The following is a 20,198-nucleotide window of genomic DNA, read 5'->3' on the forward strand; positions in this document are numbered from 1 at the left end:
AGGCAATGTTCTTGCCCCCCATCTACTTCCCTGGCTTCTAGAAAAGCAGAATACTGTAATGGGGAAGCAAATAGGCTCTCAAACCAGAGGCAGGTAGGTTTCTCTCTCCATCTGCAACTTGCTTGCTGTGTGATCTTGGGAAAGTCTAACAGAGCTATGTGTCGGTTTCTGTATCTGGAAAATGGGGTTGGTGCAACTCCCATCCCCATTAGCGATGTGAGGGTTAGATGGGCCGACTCTTGTAATCTTGGTATATAGAGTAATCACCAGCTAAGGCGGCTCACTTCGCATCAGCCATGCGTGAACGGGTTGAGCCAGACTAGGCGAGAAAGGGATGCTTCAGACGTGTGATGGAGCCCCTCATGTGATCCCGAGATACCAGACGGTGTATCTCTGCACAGGGCGTGTGCTAGTCCAGTGACTTGTCTTTCCAGTCCTCCCACCTCTCTTGGGTCCGCGATCACGCGCCCCCCACCCCGAGCTCCGGCTGACGCGGCGGTGGCTCATGCGCTTTAGCGTCCCAGCTTCTTGCCACGGAACACACGTCCCATTCGGAGAGCCAGGCCCCGCCCCACGCCCCAGGCGCGCCTCTCCAGCTAGCCCGCTCGGGTGTCGGAGCAGCCGCGCCCGCGGATCGTGCACGGTGATTGGCTGGGCCGCTCCGACGGGCGGCCCGCAGGCGCACACACCCTCTCTGTGCAGCCAATGGGAGTGCGCACGTCATTGAGCGGGCGGCCCGCGAGCCGGCAGCCCTTCAATAAGCCACATTGTTGCACGAAACTCCAGCGCTGGAGTCCCAGGCCACTGGCAACATCGTGTCAGTCCCAGGCCACTGGCAACATCGCTCGCCGGAGCATCGTGGGAGTAAGCCGAAGAGATCCGACTGCCTTAGTGAAACTTGGCTGTGATTCTTCTTAAGTGACCGTGTGGCTGGCTCGACACTGGGTAACCAAAAAAGTAGCCTGAAGTGATACTTAGACAGCTTCTAGCAATTGACTCCAAAAACCTCTTTCTAGAGACCCGAGACCACCCCAGCCGGTCCGCAAACACTATTAGCCTGCTTTGGCTGCCTCCTGGGACCCCCGTTCCCTGCCAAGCAGCCGAGCCCGGGTACAAAGCGGTCGGCCCGCGCCACTCGCCTCCCCCGCAAGCGCTTGCGCCTGGGTTTCCCAACTCCACGCCGCCTGGCTGCAACAGGATGATTGCCTCGCATCTGATCGCCTGCTTCTTCACGGAGCTCAATCGTAACCAAGTGCAGAAGGTAAGTAAGCACGCGCAGGATGGCGGTTGGCTCACTTTCGACAAAGTTGCGTGGTCGCCCGGAACTCCCGGGTCCTGCCTCTTCCTTCCTTGGGGCTAGGGACGCGGAAAAAGTCGGGTAGCTGGGAAACTCCGTGGCACGAGGAGCCACGTCCGCTAGGCTCTGGGAGGCTGGAGCGCGCGTGCGAGTGCGCTCCCTCCCCGTAGCTCTGCGCGAGTCTCCCCGACCCCCATTTTTTTTTTTTTTTTCTTGTTTCTGGAGGGGCGCCGGCAGGCACGTAGTCAAGGTCTGCCCTGGCCCACGTGGGGGGAGCCCCCCTTCCGAAGCCCGAGTTCCGGCGAGAGCACGTGGGGAGGATCGTGGCGGGGTGGGGGGAGGAGGAGGCTCTGCGGCCGCTTGGGGGCAGCTGGGGGCCTCTGGCGCTTAAGGACGCTTGGAGGAAGCGTGGTTTCTTCTGTGATTCCTCACTGCCCTGCGGAGGCGGGCTGGAGAAAAAGCCGACCCGGGAAGGAGCGGGAAAGGACGTAGAGGAATTTCGCCTGCGCGCCCCTTCCCCGGAACTGAGTCTCCCGGAACTGAGGCTCGGCGAGGGGCGTCCTTTCTCCGCGACCGCTCCTCATCGCGACCCGGAGATTTGTCCCCTAGTTGGGGAGCGGACTTTGGACCCTGATTTGCGTTTAAAAGTTACTCAGAAAGGACCACTCTCTGTACCCCACCCCCGTTTCCCCAGATTTATGTACTTATATGTGTATTTATATATTCATTTATCTTTTCGAGACAGGGTTTCACTATGTAGTGAAAACTTGAACTCACTTTGTAGCCCAGGCTGGTTTTGAACTCGAAGTGATCCTCCTGAGTGCTGGGATTTACAGGCATGTACCACCGCGCCAGGTTTCCCAGATGTTTGAGATTCGTGTTCTGAAAAATGAGCTTTTTTTCTGCCAGAGGCCCGGATCTGTCTGCTCCTACCTGGTTTTTGTCCCCGCAACCCGAGCTATCACAGCGGCCCGCTGGTCATTTACATAAGAAAGGGCCTCTGTACTACCGGGGTTCTCACTCTCCCTGCCCGGGTGTGGAGGTGAGGGTGGGTCCGGGCCAGGGTGCTCAGACTCGAGGGGGAACTGAGTTTCTGAAATGCCCAGGATTCGGCGACTGGATCCTGCCCTGACCCTTGGCTGGGGTTTGAGGGAGGGAATGGTCGGGGAAGGGGGTAAGGTTGAAAGTTATTTTAGGGCTGTCAGTCAAGTACTGAGCGTTGCTCAATTATTACATACTTGGAATTTCAATGTCTAATGGGAATACATTTTAGGGAAAATGTCTGGACATCGTGCTGTGGTAAACCTGCGGTGTCCCCTTTCTGGTGGTCCCCAGGTCCCGGGGAAGTATGAGAAGTTACTATCTTGATGTTTTCAAGCCGGTGGAGGATGAAGCTCAGATCTGAGTAGGGAGCAGAGGATCTTGGTTTACTTGTTTTACTCTTTCTTTGTAAGTGCTGTTACTCTAAACTCTTCTGGGGATGTGGCCCTGCACTTTAATTCAGTTTATTTAAAACGTGTCTTTGAGCTGGCAGGATCTTGGCAACTTCCGTATGTTTCTCTGCCCGACATACGAGTTAACTCTTGGGGGAAGACTGTCATCTCTTGGCAAGACCCAAAGTACAAAGTGGAGGCTGGTTAGTACAAGGGAGGTCTTCTCATCTGGGTGAAAATAGCCCCAGGATGTAAGTTCGTTCACAGATTTACTTATCTGCGTTATTCTGTGGCCCAAGAATCCTCTCTCCTAACTAAACAAGGGTAAAAAAAAAATTTAGCTAGAATATGTGGAAATGATCTCTAAGCCCCATGCATTGTGGGGCCTTGTAGCCTCCTTGGACCATTCATTTCTTTTTGTTAAGACTTAGAGGACTGAAGCCTTGCTCACTTACAATGTACAATGTGAAAACATCTTTCCTGTAGGTATCTTTTCTCTACCTACATACAGCCTGTGAAGTTTCCCCGGGGACACTGGATGTATTTCTTCTAAGTTACCAATGGGGGCAGAATTGAGTAAGGCCTTCTCACCAGGTGTCAATCCTGGGATTTAGACTCCCAATTTAGGTGAGTAAAGCAGGCTTAGATAAGAGCTGTTTGATTCCAGCTGCAACAAGGAAGAAGAGAGTATTTTGGGAGTATCCAGATGTCTTTGGTCCAGGAAGGAAACAGAGAAGGCTGAAGGCTGAGTTTTAGAATCTTTGGAGAAGGCTTTGGGTTGGATGGCTCTGAAATCCACTTGTGATGACATCATCTTATACATTATAGTCTAGGGCATTGGAGATTTAGAGAACTAGCACCATCTGTCTCCTGGTGGACAAGCCCAGTAGTTTGGTGGCATTGAGAAGAGTGTTTTGCCAGTTAAAACTTTGGAACCCAGGAGCAAACACAGCATGTACTGATATAGGTTAGTTACTTAACACTGAAACAACTCCAGGAGGTAAGCATGCATATTATGTACAACTCTGCTTTCCAGTGAGGAACTGAGGCACGGAGTAACTTGCCCAAAGAAAGCCACAAGGTTTTTTCTTTTTTAAATTTTATTTATTTATTTATATTTTTTTTTTTGTGTGTGTGGCCAGCTCAGCCCACCAGGGGGCGGAGCTGGCTGGCATGTGGTGCTGGGGGATTGAACCGCGGTCCCTGTGCTTTGCTTAGCTTAGCTTGTTCTAAGTAGTTGCTTTAGACCACTGAGCCATCTTACCAGCCCCAGCCACAAGGTTTTTGTAAGAGCACTGTGTACCATTTTCTCATTTGTAGACACCATGCCGGTAGCCACATGCTCCCTGTCTCTGGGGACCAGGAGTGGGTTCCCTGGACTCATGGTTACCAGCTTGCCTGCTTTCTTTCTTTCTGTTTTTTCTGCAAAGCTTTATTCCAGAGGGGCTCAGCTCTTGGCAGCTGCCTTCCTCATGGCGGCCAGCATGTTGCTCAGTTCCTTGCACTTCCTCTTGACATGGATGTACCTCCCCACCCTTTTCTTGATGAACTTGAGGGCTTTTTTGTCCTTGGAGACCATGAGCAGCTCCATGGTGCATGAACTTGGTGTGTTTGGTGAGGCAGTGTGTGACTGTGGCTGTGCCTCAGTGTGCTCACATTCTTAGTCACCTTGTGGCCCTTGTTGTGGCCCATGGCCATGGGATAGCATAGGGCCATGGCTACTGTTCTTCAATGGTTGCTGTCCTAGCTTCCTTTCTCACAAATACATCTTTGTCACGTGGTATGTGGGTTACTTCAAAGGCTTACTCAGTTTCTTTTCTAGTCTCTTTCAGGACCCAGTCTGGATTAATTCAGAAAGCTTCTACAACTCTCCATTGGCTACTGCAAGCCACCTGGTCCTACCTTCTTTAGCCTCATCTCCTTCCATGTTTTCATTCTCTGGAGACTTGAGTCACCCCTCCTCTGCATGCCTGTTCTCCTGAGGTCGTACTGCCCATGCCCTTTCTGTGGCCCGGAATGTGCAGCCTGACTTTTTTTCTTATTCCACTTAATGCCCTCCTTTCACAAGCTACTTCCTTGTTCACAGTTCTCATTTTCTACCTGGCCCGGGTGGTGTTGCTGAACTTGCATTTTTCGAGGCATTTGCTTCCTTTCGCCATTTTTTGAGAAAGTTGGTTGTGTTCAGTGCCAGTTGCTACTGTAGGACAGGGACAATCCTCACTATTCAGTTCTGTCTCCACAGCTTCTGGTCACTGATGGGTGCGAGAGTAGAGGAGGGGAACTGCCTGGAGAAAGAAGTAGAGCAAGGGATGGGTAAGGAAAGCAGTTTTCAGGGCTGGTTCTTCTTGAAGCCTGGCCTGAGAGGAGTGACCTGAGGGGCAGAGAGGGAAGAGGAGGTTCCTTCCCCAGCAATCAAGGCCTGTGTCCTGTGTTCGTATGTCAGGAGAGGTTGTTCTACTGAGGTGTATTGAGGCAAGATATAAGATTTTTGTCTTAGGAATAAGAATCTGAGCTAAGTTAGCTATAGAAATGCAATGAAGCATACAATCCTTTCTTTTGTCATTGATCAAGCTCCAGTGCTGCATCTATAACGTTCACTTAGGCTCCTGACACAATAGCAAGGGGCAGCCTTCAACCTGGACTCGAGTGTGAGCTGTCTTGGGAACAGAAAGAGTCAACAAATTCTTTAACAGGCAAGAACTGTAATGTCTTAAGAATTTACTCAGGGTACAAGGCCTCTGGGGTGCTAAGAGAGAAACAGAAACCAATACCTTTCAGATGTCTGGAGAGATAGGACTCCAGGAAAGTGAGTTTATGACTAGGTCACTAAGTCTAAGAGAGGACATAGTGACTTGATGGGGAGCTAAGAGACCTCAACAGAACCTTGATACATTTGGAACACCTTTGACTGTTGTTAAAAGTAGGAGTAATCTGATTAAAGCCTTAATAAGATTATTATGGTTATTACTTTGAGACAAGGTCTTGCTGTGTAGTTCAGGCTGGGCTTGAACTCACTGTGTAACTGAGGATCCTCCTGCCTCAACTTTTGGTTCTGGCGTGCACCTGTCCCCACTTGGCTAAAACGTTAGGATTCTTTTTCTTTAGGTTAGTGTTATCTAGGTTAAGTGTCATCGACAGATATAAGGTGTCATTTGTTTAATTTGTAGTACTTTAGTTATCTTGATACAACCCTTTCCCCTGCTCAGAAGATAATGGATAGTATTAGGAAAGTTGGTTGCTCTTGCTAAACAACCGACTTACATAGCAAAAATCATATTTCAGAGAATACCAGGAAAGCTTTTTTTCTTTTCCTTTGCATGAATTAAAATTCTCTGAGGCTGCTCAGTCAAAGCCAGCATCTTTTTAAAAAACATTGAGTTTCAAAGTTGAACTTTTCTCAAGCCCAAAGTGGTCAGGGACAGTTGGTGGCCCCTTTCCAAGGGAAATCAGAGCAACACATCCACAGAGTTAAAATGTGGCAGGGGGGAGTAAGGAGATAGAATGTCCAAAAAAACCTAGGGTACCCATGAAAATGGGCCTCCTTTGTGCAGCCACTTCCTGCTTAAAAGACCAACTTTTGCTAAGAGGTTCCTCATGATCACTAGAGTTTTAAAAGTCAGAAAATTTGGTATGTTTCCTAACACTGCGTTGACTGTCACTGCCACTTCAAAGCAGAAGGGCGGGGTGTGCAAATTAAATCCGAGTTCACTAGATGGGTCTTAATGGTCTCTGTGGATGGTGCCTGGCTTACTTGCTGCCCTGGGCAGGGAGCGCTTGCTCTCTGTTGCTGTTGTTTCTAAGGCCATTTTCTCAGCCTTGGTGCTGCTGACCTTTTGGCCCATGAAATTTTGTGAGGAGACGGCCATCCCAGCCAATCCTAAAGAGTAGGAATTTCTGCTCTACCTAGATTTACAGGGGATCCAGTGGGGTAGGAAGAAAGCCTGAGTCTTTTTACTGTTTCTCTGAGCAGTAGTTTTCATCTAGGATTTCCCTGCAATGGACCTTTGCCGTGTCTGGAGGCCTCTTTTAGTTGTCACGAGGTTGGTGGGTGGGTATGTTCTACAGGTGTCAGTAAATAGATGCTGGATGGGGATGATCACTAATCCTGCTGTGCACGTGTTAGCCCATTGGTTAGCCATACCTGAAAATAATAATAAAGAAAACTTGTTCTGGCACATGGATTGCTTTGCTTTTGGCTGGTTTCATCCTGTAGGCAGGCAGAAGAGGAGGTTGTGCTGGAAGGGTGTGAGGGAGGAAGGCACTTGCCTCCTGGCAAATAGGAAATTGAAGAGAAGAGCCAGAGAGGAAGGGGTGGGGGATTGGGTCAAGATGTGGTTCCCCAAGGTCAGCTTCCTGCTGTCCCACTCCCTTCCACCAGGCCCCACCCATGGAGTTAGCCATCCAGGGAACATTTTATTTAGATCCAAACACTAATCCCTCACCACAACAGAGAATTATCTGCTCTAAATGTCTATGGGTGGAGATTGATAAACCATATTAGAAGAACATAGCTTCCTCCCCTCCCCCTTCAGTTTTCTAATGCATCGCTCCCACTTCTACAGCTACTTGGTAGCTCCAGGTGGGACCAGAGCCCTGGGCTCCTGACCATAAATGTGCTGTATCCTGGGACACCATGGTGGGAAGTGGCCTTTTGAAAACAGGGACTGAAGGTGAAGATTGCCAGCCTCAGTCAGCAGCCACTGGTGATCTGTTCCTGTGGTGATCTCCTTGAAAGGTGGCTTCCCTGGGGCAGGGCTACTTGATGCTACTCTGTGCTCAACCAGAAAATGTGGGGCTGTGCCAGAGCTCTGGAGAACCAGCTGGGAAGGCTGTCCGTGTGTCCTGGGGACTCTCTGGCTGTGATCGAGTTTCCATGGAGACTGGGCATCTGCTGGCCTCCCAGGTAGAGAGGCACATGAGCTAGAGAAATAGGAGTTCTAGAGCCACCATGGCTGGGAAGCAAAGAGGGGCCCATGACAGCCCTGAGGGGTGGGGACAGTCCTGAGGGTCTTGGGAGGCTGTGTGGTGAGATCTAGTTTGTCTCCCTGGGGTTGAGTTCTGGTTTATCACCCAGAGCCTTGGGCCAGATATGAGACTTCTCTAGGCCTCAGTTTCTTCCTCTTAGGAAAGGAGGAGACTGTTGAATAACTGTAACAGGGGAGTTTGAAGGATTAAATGAAAGAGTTATTAAGTTATGCTCTTAAGAAGTGTTTCTGACATAGTGCTTTATGTACTCTGTGTTACTTCTACAGGGAGCAAAGAGTACAGGTCCTTAGGTGCTCTGATGTCCTAGCCACCTGGACAGCAAAGATGCCCCATATCCCATGTGTATTGCTCGAGGGCTTCTCTGAGAGTGTGTGGGTCTAGGCTCATTTGTGCAGTGATGTCCCCCCTTAAGACAGCGTGGGGGGCAGAGTATAAAAAGTTTCTTAAGCTAGGATAAAAAGCATCTTTCAGGGGCCAGGGAGATGGCTCAGTGGAATAAGCACTTCCCTGGCAAGCACAAGGGCCTGAGTTTAATCCCTGGTTCTGCAAAAAAAAAGCATCTTTCATCTCCTGAAACCTCAGCTTTTCTGGGCAGAGGAGAGTTGTCCTCGACTCTGGGGAGGTGGCATGCTGATCAGGGTCTCTGCCTCCTGGTGCACCCCGAATTGAAGTAGCCTCATGGCTCCAGGCAGCTGCACTGCAAGAGCTCCCCACCACCCTCCCGGCTCCTGCAGTAACTTCCCCCAGGTGGTGCAGTGCAGAGGCTCCTAGGGGCAGGTGCTGAGGCTGCCCTTCCGTCAAAGTTTTCTTCTGCTGCAATTTCCCAGCTGGTGGGGGTGAGATGGCTCAGTAGAATAAGCGCTTGCTTAAGCCCTTGCCCGCAAGGGCCTGAGTTTAATCCCCCCCAAGGGCCTGAGTTCAACTCCCCCCCCCAAAAAAAAAAATAAAACCAAAACCACAACATTTCCAGTTGGATTCTTGCTCTCCCTCAGATCTGCCCCAGACCCTGGCTTCCCTTTGGGAAAACTGCTTGAGGTCCCCTGGGCTGAAGGGTCACATGACCAGGCCATGGGTAGTTTGGCTCCCCTTGGTGGCCAGAGAGTCCCTGAAGGAATCTGAGCCTGGAGGAGAGGGGGTTCCCACAGTCTTCGGCTTGCTGCAGGGGGTTCCTGGCCGCTTTGGACCTCAACGGAGAGCTCATCTTCAGACGGGAGCTATTGAGTGCTACCTCCTGCTGACCTAGGGATGCCTTAGGTTTTTGACAAGTCCCTGGGGACTGTGTTTGTGGGATTTACATTCTCTAGCTCTTGAGCAACTTTTGCCTTATTCCAGTCAGGGGTCCTGGCTCTATTCTGGTGAATTGAGACCCATTTCTCCTGAAATGCCACCCTGTTTTACAGGTGGTCACCATCTTGACATGTTTGTTTTTCCTGGAGGAACTTGGATCAAGCCTTATCTCAGAGCCAACCAATGGAATGGGCCTGGGCTCCGAAAATCTGGCCCTGGCGCCTGTGGGGTGCCCCCATTCACCTTTCCTGTGTGCCTTTACATATTCGGCATCCCTGTCCTGGGTCTGAATTCTAAAAAAGGCCTTATTCCCAACCTGGTTATTTTTAATTTTTAAAATTTAAAGATAAGCCTCCTAGTGGGCTAGTTAGGCCACACTGAAATCACATGCAGCTTCTTAATTTTGGTACTGCTGGAGGTCGCACCCAGGGCCTTGCCCATGCCCGGCAAGTGCTCTGCCAGTGCAGCAAGGTGTATCTCGGTCCCTATTCTCTCTCTCTCTCTCTCTCTCTCTCTCTCTCTCTCTCTCTCTCTCTCTCTCTTTGGTGGAACTGGGGATTGAACTCAGGCCCTTGTGCTTGCCAGGGAAGCACTTATTTTACTGAGCCACCTCCCCGGCCCTCTACCCTCTTTTTGGCATTTCTATCATCTTATGAAGAAATAAAGATAAGCATCCTGACAGCGTTAAGTAGAGTTCAGTGAGTACATTTGAGGCGTTTTTCCTTTCTCATCTCTTTCCTTCTTCCTCCTCCTCTGTGCAGATTTTCAGGATTTTCTCTGTGTCCTCCACGAAACCTTCTACATGAAGTTGCATCTCCACAAGTGTCTTCAAGATGACAGATACTGCCATGCTAAGAGCTGACCTCTGCTAATACCCTCCACATGTGCACTAGCTTGGGCTCCCTCCAGCTGCCCTTCCGCATAGGCACCTTATCTGTCATTCAGATGAAGACACCAGGCACAGAGCGGGCCAACACCTTGCCCAGGGCAAGCTAGGATTTGATGAGACAGTCTGCCTCCTGAATCCATACCTGCATGCAACCCCTGCCCCTTGTGCAGGTCACTTGGACCAACTGGAGGTTTCATGGGGTTGTGAGTCAGGTGTCAGCTGGGAAGGGACCTCTGGGATCATGGATCCCAAGACTTCAATTTATAGTTGAAGGAATCTGATGCTCTGACTCAGGGAGCAGCTCTGCCATCCGGTATAGGCCACAGAGTTGGAACCTAGTTTCCTGGTCTCTGTCCCGTTTCTTCTAAACACCATCTGGGAGGCAGGAAGTCTCATCTTTAAAGTGTGGGTTCCCCAAGAACAAAGTCAGGGCTTGCTTTGTGGGCTGTCCGTGTGTGAACCCTATAATTTATTGTTCAAACTGGGCGACTTTTGAGAGTTAAATGAGTGCAGGGGGTACTGTTCACAGCCATGCCACCACTTCAAGTGTATGATTGGACTCTCTTGGGTAAATGGGAATGCATGGGGGTCTTGCCTGTGGTGGGTGGGGTTTTGGGGTGGTTGGGGCTGACTGGGAGGTCTGGGCCTGGTCCTGGTGTTGGAGCAGAGGAATGGCCCAGAGGGATTTGGCTCAGCAGGCAGTCACTGACAGCAGACACGAGTAGGGAGTAGTACCCCTGTGGTCCTTAGCATGGGGCTGTCTGGGGTTGGTGGCATCTGACCTCTTGGAAATTTATTGTACTGTGCAAGGCAGGCAGGTGGATGAGGAGGAAACAATGACAGGACCCTATGCAGCAAGGGCACAGGCCTGAAGAACAAGGTTTGCCACGCACCTGCCAGGCCGGAGTAGCCAGCTTTTCCCCTTCCCTGAGTTCTTGCTTCCAGCTCCAGTTGGCATTTCCCTACCCCCTGTAGGGAGCCATTATGAACACATTTCTTGAAAACCTACTATATCTTGAGTTTTTGATAGAGCTGTTGGCAGCTTAAATATGAAGCAGATTTAGTGGTGCCTGAAGTGGTCTGGGATGCCCGAGGAGGGGACAAGCAAGGTGTCACAAGTACACTGGCATCACTGGCTGGGGAGAGGACATTAATGTTGAAAGCAGGCAGGGGGAGCAGGGAGACACTCAGCTACATAAATGCCTGCCTGGCATGCACAAGGTCCTGAGTTCAATCCCTGGCACCACCAAAGGGAAAAAAAAAAGAGAGATGGCTCAGTAGGATAAGTGCTTGTCTGGCAAGTGCAAGGGTCTGAGTTCAATCCCTGGTTCAAAAAAGGTGGGTGAGAATTTCTAGGCCCAAGGAGAACATTTTAGGCATAGGAGTCAATTCATGCACACATTCCTAACGTTTTCAATACAAATGCTGCTCAGAATTGTAGTGATGTGACTTAAGTGATAAATTCATATTTTGTTACAGTGTACAAAACTGGCAGCTGTCTCACTTTCAGCTTGTAATCCCACGCTGACATAGTTCCTTCTTGTCGTGGATGGAGCCCTGTGCTCCAGTGTTTGCCAAGCCCAGCCCTGGCACACTCAATTTGGTGTTTAGTCAGTGTCCTTGGGTAGAGGGATGAAGCCAGGGCCTCAGCACACCTGGCACAGAGTACTCATTTTCCCTGCTGTCCCAGATTCAGAACAGACTCTGAGGATGGGAGTCCCAGGGCTGGGTGCCCCAAATGCCCATCTCCTGGACCTGGGACAGGTGCTGCCGCCTGAGGTCTGGCTGGCTGTAACGTGATGCATCTGAGAGTGAGAACTGGAAGAACAGGAAACCCTGTGACTCACAACCGTGCAACAGGATCTTGGGGGAGTGGCTCACACGCTCCTGTCAGGGCCACACTTACCCGCTTCTGGGCTCGTGGTGTGTCAGCGCCGGAATCTCCCTGTCTGTGGTGGCATGGCGGACTCCACAAGCCAGGCCTCTTCCTGTCTGCAGAAGTGCTGTACCAGCTATTGCTTTCCATTGGCTGAGTGTCAGGGGATGAGCACTCAGGAGCCCTCGTTAAGCTCTGTGCGTCCTCTGTACTCATCTATTCTGCCTTTATCCGAAACATCTGGCCTTGCCCTGGCAGGTGTACAGGATAAACTGGCTGCTCTTCGCACAGCCTCAGCCCTCCCAGGAGTCTGAGGGAATTATTATTAATGAGGTCATTGATAGCCGTAGCCCAGCTTTCCTGGGATGGGCACACTTGTGCCCTGGGTTGGGGCACTTGGCTGGCCACTGGGTGTTGTGGGTTGATCCAGGGACAAGGCTTGCGGTTTGGTGAGGCTTCTCCAAGCTTTGGTTTCCTTGTCAAATTTTTGTGGTAAAACACTGGCAAAAGAATAATGCAAAAAATATGAAATTCTTTTGAAACTTAACAAGTATGCGTCACATATAAGTCACCGGAATGCGTGTGTGGCTGGGTTCAAGCTCTGAATCTCCCTTGGGGATTGTGCTCTTGGTGTTTTGACACATGGTCTCACTTATGTAGTTTAGGCTGTCCTTGAACTTACTGTGTAGCCCAAACAGGCTTTCAACTTGGTGTGCTCCTTTTGCCTCTGCCTCCCCAGTGCTGGGATCACAGGCTGGTGCCAACAGGTCCAACTGGGATTCTCCTCTTTTGAACTCTGTTCTCCTTTGGTGCTGTGACCACATGTACTGAGTAGACTAGGGCCAAGTTTGGTATCTGGGCTTTTTTTACTTTCTGCATTAAAAAATGCACATGGGACACAAGACATATGAGCTGACTGCCACCCAGATTCAGTGACAGTGATGGTCAGTGCCAGCCTCAACTTTCTGGCCCTGACACCCCTCCTTCCCCTTCTTATACTAAGTATAACCACTGTCCTGGCTTCTCCTCCATCTCAGATACCATAATATGAGTGACTCACTTTGTGAGTGTGTCATCCCCTTTTTGTATCTGCTTCTTCCACCCAACACCACCTTGTGAGACCCGCACGTGGTGACTGTGGTGCATTCTCATGTCATGTGCTTCCCGCCATGCCTTGCTTTGGCTGTGGTTGACGTACAGCAGACGAGGCCCTTCACTTTCTGAGGGCATGGCCCTTCCTAATTTACCAGGAGGACAGGTTGGACTATATAGATGCTTTGATCGTATCTTCAGGACAAGAACATGTGTGTTAAGAAAGCTAAAATTTGATAAGTTGACTTGCCTGAGCTGTAGAAGTTAATTGGTAGCAGTTCGCTAGTGTTTTTCCAGTGCCTCCTGGAGAGAATGTTCTAGGCATTCACAGAGATGCCAACAGTCTGGAGAAAGTTCAGATTGCCTGAGTGTCCCCGCATCCTTGGCCCTGCTGCTTCTAAGCTTGTGCAGTCACTTTCTTGTCCTATTTGATCACTTGAATTCACCTTTCTGCCAGGAGGGTGTGTCCTGAAATGACTGATGAGCATTTGCTCATTCATGTATTGCTTATTTTCTGCCTGCTTACTGAAAGGCTTTGGCAGCCTGGGTCAATTTTCAGTAAAAGGATTTCTAGAATAAGAGTCATCAAATGGGCAAGTTTGAGGGAAAAAAACAAAACAAAAAACAAGGAAACAAAAAAAAAAAAACCCAAAGAACTTTGAAGGATTTAAGGACAGAACTCGGAGATTCCTGATCAGTGACAGCTCTCTGTGAATCAGTGTTTTCATCTCAAAGTTGGCCCATAGCAGGGAACGTGGTGTGTCCGGGCACCAACGTCTACACTACCCAGAAGGAGTGGGCTGGCCAGGGATGGGGAAGGGGGAAGGTGAGGAGCAACGCAGCAGCTTTACTCCCGTCAGGTGATCTTTATGATCCTCCCTTCCCGAGAGCCTTTGATTAGAAATGATGGAATTACATTGACCATCTATTGGCAGCTCAAGAGTTTGTTTCCTAGGTAGGGTAAAAAAATCTATGTAGTTCATGTAAGTGGCATCTGAAAACTTCAGTATTTTGTTTTCTTTTCTGACCTGCTGTGGCCTTACTTGAGATTTCTCACATTCTACATTGCACTGATTATGAGTAATGGGTTATAAATAAGGAGCCCTTAAAGAGAAAATGTGAAAGAACTCTGTCATTCTAAAATGAAGCATATCAGTAGGGTGACAATGTGATCTGAAGAGCCTTCTGGCTCCTGAAATTCGTAATCTTTTGGGATCTTGGGCTTGGCCACACCCTGTAAGCCTTTTCACACCAAGATCTCGGAGTCAGTGTTGGTTCACTGAGAGGCTCCGCTCAGCAGCTGTGTCCTTCCAGGCTGTTCATCTCACAGTCACCAAAGCCTGTGACACTTCCCTGGGCTGTCTAGCATTGTGCTTGCCTTTCTGACCTCCTTGCACCCGGAGGCATTCATGTAGTGGTCTATAACTTGAGCCGGCTTCTTTGCTATCTTAGAAAGTACTAGAGAGCCGGGATCTTGATTTCTTAAATGTCTTTATTCTGATAAAATTTGCAAAACATAAAGTGGGCCATTTTAACCATTTAAATTATACAGCCCAATGGCAGTAGGTACATTCACGTTGTTCTATAGCCATCAACAGTATTATTTCTTGTAGTGGATTTTTTTAAAATTTATGTTTCTGTATGTACTGATTGAAAAATAGTGATTGTGGGTGTTTTTTTTTTTGTTTTTTTTTTTTTGTCTTTTTGAGACAGGGTCTTGCTATGTAGTTCAGGCTGGTCTTGAACTTACTTTGTAGCCCAGGCTGGCCTTGAACTCTCAACCATCATCCTGCCTTAGACTCCCAAGTGTTGGGTTTATAGAAGGGTACCACCATGCTTGTCTTTGGTGACTATTTAAACTAGAAAAAAACCAACAGCTTTATTACAGTGAAAGACACATGGCCATTAATCCCCCTCAAAACACTATCACTTTGACCACATTGAATCTATGATTCTTGCTACTTTCTAAAGTTCTTCTGGAAGTCTTCTTTCGTGGATGTATTTAGTGGCTCTGTCGTGGCTGCCTTGATGCCCTGAATTGATCCAGAATGTTTACCTTTCATGGTTGTTCTGACTTTGGGGTCGAGCCAGACTTGGTCAGTGCCAGATCTGGAGAATAAGATGGATGAGGAAACACGGTCATGCTATTGTGAGCCTGCTTTGCACTTGGCACTTGGCAGTAGCATTTGTTGTATTTTTTTTTATGTCGCTTTGTAAAGGCAACAAAAAAGGACTTCCAGAGCTGCTTCAGAAAGTAAAGAAATGATGGAACAATGTGTTTGGAGTGAGGGGGACTATTAATGGCAATATATCTTTTATTGTAATAAATTAAAAAAATTTAAACATTGTATATTTGGATCATCCCTCTACGCGGTGGATTTTTTTTGCTTGTTTTTTCAGACAAGGACTCACCGTGTAGTGCAGGCTGTCCTTGAAGCTTATATAGCCCAGGCTAGCCTCCAATTTTTGCTATCCTGCCTCAGCCTCCAGAGTACAGGGATTGTAGGTGTGGGCCACCACAGCCAGCTCACTGTGGTGTTTTATATGTAATTGGTGTTTAATAAGTGCTTTAAAGTGGGAGATTAAGATTGCAGCAGTGGTCAGGGATTCAGATTGAATGATAGTAACTCTTACAGATTTAGAAATTTAAGACTTTAAAAAATTTCCAAGGAACCCAAGGTGGGACTTGCAGTGCTGTCTATAAACAATCTATCAAGGTTAAAATATTGCTCTCTGATAAACATAACTAATGAGGCTCTCTGAGACCAGCAAGGGTGATTCCAGGATCCAGGCATTGGCCACCAAGCACTCTAAAGGACCTGGCCTGTGAAAGGAGGTGGGCCCTGGTGGGCCAGCAGGGCTGTCATTCATCGAGTAGAACACATTATTGTCACAACTGTGTGGCTTGGTCAGAGCTGCTCCATGACAGACCTCAGTTCCTCTGAGTCCCTGTCTGGCTCCTTCCAGAACTTTCCTTCTTGGGGCCCCAGCCTGACCAGGACTGTGCCTGAGCCAACCTGCCTTTGGTTGGGAGGGAGGTGGTGGCTTCTGAGAATGACCTTTAAGTAAGTGTTTGCATTACATAATGTTTACATTTCTCCTGTGCAGTCTTGATAATGTCTTAATTCTTTTTTCGTGTCACCTTCTCCCTCTATCTTTTTCCCTTCTTATCTGGGCAAAATTTGTTTTTTTTATTTTTTAGCATTGGGAATCAAACTCAGGACCTCATGCTTGGCAGGCAGGCAGTGTGCCACTGAGCTACATCAAAGCCCCTATTTTTTTTTTTTTTTTATTATCTACCTTTTATTTTGCTCTTTGTAATTTCCTTTCCTTTAGTGCTCATCTGCCAGGGAAATTTGGGCCCTTAAAGGGACAGGACTAGTGTGATAAGGGGAAGATGAAATTGACCAAAATTGCCTAATGTAATGAGGAAGTTCTCATCTCAACATTGCTGAGCAGATTTCAACTGGAGCTGCTATCTCGCTGGCTCTAACACACACCCTTGCCTCTAGGGCAGGCAGGCAGCTTTGCCAGACTCAAGTCTTTGCTCTGGCCTGTCCCTGGGTTGTCTGTCAGGCCTGGAAGAACTTCTTATTTCCTCCTTTGGCCCAGATAAGAGGAAAAGAATGTGGGGACAAGGGTCTCTGGCTGGTTAACTCTTGAGTGTGACTAAGTGGGGTTGAGAAAGGGCTTTGCTCCCCAGGGGGCACCCCTTGGCAGACACAAATCTAGGAAAGAAGAGGAAAGGTGGAAAGGGGCAGGACAGAGCTTTAGGTCTAGTACATTTAATAATACTTCTGACTGTGTGTAGAGCTCTTTGTCCCATTTTATAGAGAAGAAACTGGATGAGACTCAGGGGTGTGACTCTTCCAGTGTTGCACACCTGTGCGAGTGCTGCAGCTCGGATTTGCTCACTGTGATTGTGGCACCAAAGCCCTTACTTCACCACCACCAGCAACAAAAAGCTGAGGATCAGCCTGAATGATTCTGTTTTGATAGTTTCTAACAACTTAAACCTCTTTCCAGCAAGTGCAGGGTTTGTCTTTCCAGCTCCCAGAACTCTGCATCAACACAGGATTATTTCACAGGGATGCGCTTGGCCTCATGCCTTGCACCATTTGCTTTCAGAGACCCCAGGCAGAAGAGTGGTAAAAACGACCTTAAACCTGTGGACCAGAACTCAGTCACTCATTGTCCCATTATTCTAAGGTGCCGCAGGGGAGGATGCCAGAGCCCCCAGCTGATGGGGCACTCCTTTGGTTAGTTGGGATCAATTTTTAATGCTTCTAACAAAGCCCTCATGGGACTGGGAAGATAGCTCAGTGGTCTAAGTGCCTACCTGGCAAACACAAGGACCCAGGTTCAATCCCTGGTACTGTATGTTGTGCGAGCCCCAGAACCCTGGTCATGCTGTGCTGGCCCCAAAACCAGGTGTGGTGGTCGATGCCTGTAATCCCAGTGCTGGGGAGGCTGAGACAAGACAATCACTGTGAGTCCAAGCTGTGTAGCGTGACCCTGTACCAAATAAATAAATAAAAGATTTAAAAAAAAATCCCCATGATTCTGATATGCATTCAAGTCTGGAAGCTTTTATTTATTTATTTTTATTTATTTATTTTTTTTTAAATTTTATTTATTTATATGTGTGTGTGTGTGTGTGTGTGCGCACACGCGTGTGTATGTGTGGCCAGCTCAGCCCACCAGGGGGCAGGGCTGGCTGGCATGTGGTGCTGGGGGATTGAACTGCGGTCCCTGTGCTTTGCTAAGCTTGTTCTAAGTAGGTGCTTTAGACCACTGAGCCATCTCACCAGCCCAGAAAACGGAATAAGGGTTTGTTTTTTTTTGCTCTGAATGCCCTGAGGCATGGTTTGTCTGGCTGGAGTGTTGTGGGAGTCGAACTACAGCAACCTGAGGCTCACAGCTTTGTGGAAGCAGCCACTTAAAGAACTGAGCTATGGCCAGGCCCCCTCTGGAAGCTTTTAAACAAATGAAGTTATTGTCATCTCATGATTCTGATATGCATTCAAGTCTGAAAACTAAAAAAAAAATGAAGTTATTGTCATTTTAATCTACATATTTGTCACATTGATCATAGGGGATTTGTAAGTCTGGGAACTCTTATAACAGGTAGCAAGATGGAGATGGGGCAGAGGTTACCAGGCTTGTTTTTGATGGAAGCAGAGCTTTCTAACTTGAGCAGCGGAGCTTAGAGAAGTAGTGAGCTTCTCATGCTTGGGAACATTTGAATCTGGGCTGGTAACTACTGGGGGGAGGGAGACAAATCAACAGAGCCAGACAGCTTTATTCTCTGGGACTTTAAACTAGTGACCCTCAGAGTCACTAGGGACTTTTCATTTGTTAAGATTCGATATTCTTTAGCTGTCGTCCCACTGCCATGTGTCCCCTTGGTAGCATCGCTGTGACTGTGGGCCGGGTATTCCTTCCTTCTGGCTGCATTTTGGGTGAGAGTGGACAGGATTCCTAAGACCGCATTTGCTTCCTTCCTGATGCAGGAAAATCATCATTGCTTAGAGGCTGTGTCGTGTGTCTGTCTTCTCCTTCCTTGGCCACTGGAGACCCAGCACAGCAGTGTCCACCCCGTTAAGTGGGCTCCTGTGGTGGGTCCGGGAGGCCATGGCATTAGGAGATTAATTGTCCCTTTGTAGTGGCCCTAAGAAGCTGTATCATGCCCAGGTGCCATCTAGGACTTAGGTTTTGATAGTTCAAAGACTTCCAAGGTGAAAGCGGGAAGGTTTGGGCCAAGAGACGGGGCTTTTGAGTTCTTCCGCTCTTCTGTGTCCTTCTTCTTAGTCCCCTCTTTAGGAAAAGGAAACCAGGTCATGGGGTCATCTAAGCAAAGATGGCAGAGGGCAGGCAGGCAGAGTGGGAGTGCCCGCCCACCCTAAAAAGACCCTTGAACGACAGACGACAGACGAGGCTTTACCCCTTGGCGCCTGAGTGACTGTAACCAGGGATACAGAGTCGTTAGAGCTTTAGATTGGCACCAGACAGGTAAGAAATGTTGGTGAACATTGAATCATCTTTGTTTTCAGCTCTGACTGAACACTAGAAAGATGGTTGTAAACTGTTGGGCAAAGGGAGCATGACTTGAGTAGAGGGTGACTTGATTCTTCGAGAGTAAGTATGAGAAGTATCTGGCCGGATTTCCAGGAATCCTCATGGTAGCAAGAGATAAACTGAGAAGCCCAGCCTGGAGGTACATGTCTGTCATCTAAGCACTCAGGAGGCTGAGGCAGGAGGGTTGCCACCCTGGGCTACGTAGTGAGTTTACGGCAGCCTAAACTATATATTGAGAGCCTGGCTCAAAAAATAAAAACAGAACGAAACTCAAAACCACCACCAATAACAAGGAGGTTATGGAGGAATGGTGGCAGGACCTTAAGAGCACAGGCTTTGCTCTTCCACACCCAACCTGTTATCTTCGCTGATGCCTAGAGCCTAGAAGGTGGGTGGGGAATCAGGGAGACTGCCAGGGCTTTCCTCTCTTTGAGCAAAGTTGGGTGGGAGGTCTGACTTTGTTATGTGTCATGCTCACAGCGATGACCTGAGAACTATCCACTGTCCTGGGCCTGCCAGGCTAGCCTTGTGGTCTGCCCTCTCTGCTGCCTGCTCCTCATGTCAGCTTGGGGGGATCACCCCTATCTTTTAAGGGGCATGGCCCTCTTGGTCAGCTGCAGTGCCATTTGGCCTATGTGAATCTACTGTAGTCAAGCAGAAGTGGGGCAGCCAGCTAGCAGAGCACGCAGAGGACATGGACCAGCCAGACCGCCCTTCCTGTCCTTGTGGCTGGCACATCGCCTTTGCTTTTTCTGGAATAGAGATGTTAACACTACTGCCTTTGAGGCAAATGAGTTCATGAGTACAGAGTCTCAGAGCTGGCACAAAGCAGGTGCCACAGAAGGACTCCAGGCTGGTCCTCGTGTGGGCTGGTGTTGGCCTCTGACCCCTGGGTGCTGTAAGACCTGTGCATTTGTGCACCTTAGTATTAGGAAGCACCCTAGTACTTAGTATTTAGGAAGGGGTGGGTGGGTGGCACTCCACACACCCCTGGGAGGTTGAGGCAGATTTGGGAGGTTAGTGGGCACAAGGCAGGAGAGATACCAGGAGCCTGAAATGAAGCAGAATGATATAGTTGGGTTTTCCTTCACTGAGGCCAAGGGACTCAAATAGTTCAAGAGAGCTTTCTATTACAGGATAGCAACAAGAGGCTTCTGGGAAATCCTTATTTATGCACTGCCATAATTTATATTCCTCCTCCTCCTCCTCCTCCTTCTTCTTCTTTTCTCTCTCTCTCTCTCTCTCTCTCTCTCTCTCTCT

General features: G+C 48.8%; 1 protein-coding gene across 1 annotated transcript in view; it reads left to right on the plus strand.

Annotated features, from left to right (window-relative positions):
* The first annotated feature begins 755 nt into the window (after nucleotides 1-755).
* The window catches only part of Hk2 (hexokinase 2), a 67,768-nt gene continuing 48,325 nt past the window's right edge, over nucleotides 756-20,198 (plus strand). Inside the window, exon 1 of the mRNA XM_004634134.2 lies at nucleotides 756-1,261. Within this exon, the coding sequence (XP_004634191.1) occupies nucleotides 1,199-1,261 (63 nt within the window). The 5' untranslated portion in view covers nucleotides 756-1,198. The remainder of the gene's footprint in view (nucleotides 1,262-20,198) is intronic.

This window comes from Octodon degus, unplaced genomic scaffold (genome assembly GCF_000260255.1).
Source record: "Octodon degus isolate 3935 unplaced genomic scaffold, OctDeg1.0 scaffold00058, whole genome shotgun sequence".
Taxonomy (NCBI): domain Eukaryota; kingdom Metazoa; phylum Chordata; class Mammalia; order Rodentia; family Octodontidae; genus Octodon; species Octodon degus.